The 3306-nt window shown below is 35.6% G+C and overlaps 1 protein-coding gene across 1 annotated transcript in view; it reads left to right on the top strand.

Annotated features, from left to right (window-relative positions):
• LOC108742003 (CLIP domain-containing serine protease 2) overlaps window positions 1–3306 on the top strand; it is a gene marked incomplete in the record, with an annotated part of 21985 nt that overhangs the window by 5274 nt on the left and 13405 nt on the right. Inside the window, 2 exon segments of the mRNA XM_018477005.2 lie at window positions 2632–2737; window positions 2799–3001. Coding sequence (XP_018332507.1) covers window positions 2632–2737; window positions 2799–3001 — 309 coding nt within the window.

The following is a 3306-nucleotide window of genomic DNA, read 5'->3' on the forward strand; positions in this document are numbered from 1 at the left end:
CCCACATCCTTAACTATTTGCGAACAGTAATCTAATCTAGGTCTACCTCTACCCCTCCTAACTCGTGTTTCTGCCTCTAATATGTCTCTGACTAGACCTTCATGCCTAAGAAGGTGTCCTACCAATCTATCTCGCCTATTTTTTATTGACTTCCATAGAGTCCTCTGTTCTCTTATTCTCTCCAATACCTCTTCATTTCTAACCTTTTCTACTCACGATATCCTCATAATCCGCCTATAACACCAAATAGTAAATTAAATGAAAAAAAAAATACACAAAATTGTGTAATTATTTATCAACTATGGGGGTGATTATGATAAACCTTCAATTATTCTGGTTTCCGCTTAGTATCACATCCTGCGATATTATATACCTACATACGACAAATACATTTGGTATTTTTTAAACCAATTTATGAGTAGGTGTCGATAAAAAGTACCTGTTCAATGTTTTCTGTTTTAAATACGACCCTATTCGGTGCTTCAGTTTTCGATAGTCACGTACAGAGGTGCAACAAGGAGGGGTCCACGGGTGCCTAAGCACCCATTCGTCTGGTCCAATCGATTCAGTTAATAACCCAACTTGAAAGTTCGGTTCAAATAGTTCAAGCTCGTACACGAGCAGCCGAATCTTTACAGCTTATACACACCCGCAGTATATAAATATTTATTGTATTATGATGAAAGCACCCAGTCAAACTGTAACGTTGTTGCGCCCCTGGTCACGTGCACCGTATCTGCGTTTCTTTTAAACCGAGGTATCGATAGGAAGTACCTACTTCAAAGATGGGTTTTTATTTTGGGACAATTTATTCGCCTCATTTGTAAATGCGTCTTTAATTTTTTCAACTGTATGCAGTCTTGGACTTTCCATTTGCTCGTTCTAGCAGTAGCTTTATTTAAAATTCTAGATTATATACCCTAAATGCCCATATCAATAGCATTTTTCCGTTGAATATAAAATATACTGTTAATTAAACAACGTCTCTATTGACATATCTTATTATTAGTTTATCTTCTTCTCATGTACCGTATCTATTTTTTTCCTTTTCTTTTAGCTTAAATGTATATACTTTAGGTCATCATCATAAGGCCGTAAGGTTGATTGGACGCGCACCTCCACTCTTTCTTATCCTGAGCTAATCTTCGCATTTCCCTAAAACTAGAACAACCCACATCCTTAACTATTTGCGAACAGTAATCTAATCTAGGTCTACCTCTATCCCTCCTAATTTCCGTTTCTGCTTCTAATATGTCTCTAACTAGACCTTCATGCCTGAGAAGATGTCCTACTAACTTATCTCGCCTATTTCTTATTGACTTCCATAGAGTCCTCTGTTCACCGATTCTTTCTAATACCTCTTCGTTTCTAACCTCCTCTATTCACGGTATCCTTATTATTCGCCTGTAACGCCACATTTCGGACGCTTCTAACCTTTTCTTTTCCGCCGCGCCAGCTGCCCATGTTTCGCACCCGTACAGTGCCATGCTCCAAACATACACCTTTAACAACCTTTTTCAAATTTCAAAAATAACGATTCGCGAACATAGACGTGACTTCTTTTTATTGAAGGCGACACGACCCTGCGCTATCCTCTGCTTTATATCCCTACTACTCCTTCCGTCCTGACTTATCTGCCTTTCTAGATACCGAAAATCAGCCACTTCTTCTAATTTTTCGTCTCCTATCTTTATACTTGTAGGTAAAAACAAATTAATTAACCATTCAATTACATATCTTTTTCTGTTTTAACCTAACCTAACGTAACATTTCAACTATTTTCTCCTGTTTATACCATCAAAACAAAAATAATTATTTCGTCCTCTCATTCTTCCTTCCCTCTTTTTTTTAATTCTCTTCAACTTTTCTGTCCCATTGTTACTGTATCATCTACCATCTATTCGCATCCTTTTCTTATTTGTTCTCAACACATCCTACATAAATTCTACAAGTTCCTTTTACCTTTTCTACTAATATTTTCATTCCCTAATACATTCATTGCCCACTCTAAATCTTATTGTAATATCAGTTCCTTTTTTAACTTCCAAATCTTTCGAAATCAGAGCTCCTTGCCATGAAGCCTACAACTTATTTCAAACGGTTACATATATGTCGCTTCCCGTTACCTGGATGCGCCGTAACAAAATTCTAAATTGAATTATATTTTATTTCGTTCAAACTATTGTTGTCTTGTTCACGTCTAGTATGTACTATGTCTATTCGCGCAGCTTTCCTCAAGGTCACATCTCTATCCGTTTGAAACGAGTTGTACATTAATAACTGCGTATACTGAATCTTGTATTTTTCTCTAACTTTTTGCGTTTTACTATTTTCCCTAAATTCCTACCCGTTTCCCTCCACTCATCCATTTGCTTTTGCACTATTTTTATTTCTCTTATTTTTTATCACTTTTCCTGTTTTCCCTTCTTCTAGCCTTTCCAATTTTCTATCACAATTTATCACTATTTTTAGTCTTTTCTCTTTTATATTCAGTCTGTTTTGAAAGTGAAAGGACTATAGGTTAAGTGCAATTGACTTTCTATTTTTCTTGGAACTACATTAGTGTTTTCGTCTATAAATATTTATTAATACTGTAATTTCTTGTTTTATTCGTTAATAAGTTTATTTTAGCAAGAGGTAAGGGATTCCATTGCGGGGGCGTCCTTATCAGCAACAGATACGTGCTAACAGCGGCTCATTGTGTTAAAGGAAAAGATTTACCAAGAACATGGACTCTGTAAGACGTTTTCGTTGTTTTTTTTTTTGGTCTTTTCCATTTACATTTCGTTATTTAACAGTTCTAGTGTCCGCCTAGGAGAATACAATACCGAGACAGAGGAAGATTGTGTCACAAGTGGTAATGGGTACAAATGGTGTTCAGACAAGCCCATCGATATTCCAGTTGAAGAAAGAATTGCCCACGAAAAGTATCAGCCTAGGGATCCTAATCAGTATAACGATATAGCTCTGTTGAGGTTATCACGAGCTGTTAATTTTACCGGTAAGGAGAAATTAATTAATGTATTGATGTATTTTTAAGCAAGTCTTTGTTTTGACATTACTGCCCCAATTGCTTCTTTTTTTTCGATAGCACTAAAATAGTGTCAAAATTTGTTGAGTAGTTCTCGAGTTATAAACAAAAAAGATTTAAAAAAAATCGGTTGTCTGTAAGGTCGGTTTACTGACGATAGTTGAACGTGACAACGTCATAAGAAAATACTGATGGAATGGTTTCATTTTTCAAAAGAAAATTTTAATTTTATTTGTTTGATAGATATTTTGTATGGATATAGAGAAGGAGGTAAA

The sequence above is a fragment of the Agrilus planipennis genome, unplaced genomic scaffold, assembly GCF_000699045.2.
Source record: "Agrilus planipennis isolate EAB-ADULT unplaced genomic scaffold, Apla_2.0 scaffold239, whole genome shotgun sequence".
Lineage (NCBI taxonomy): Eukaryota > Metazoa > Arthropoda > Insecta > Coleoptera > Buprestidae > Agrilus > Agrilus planipennis.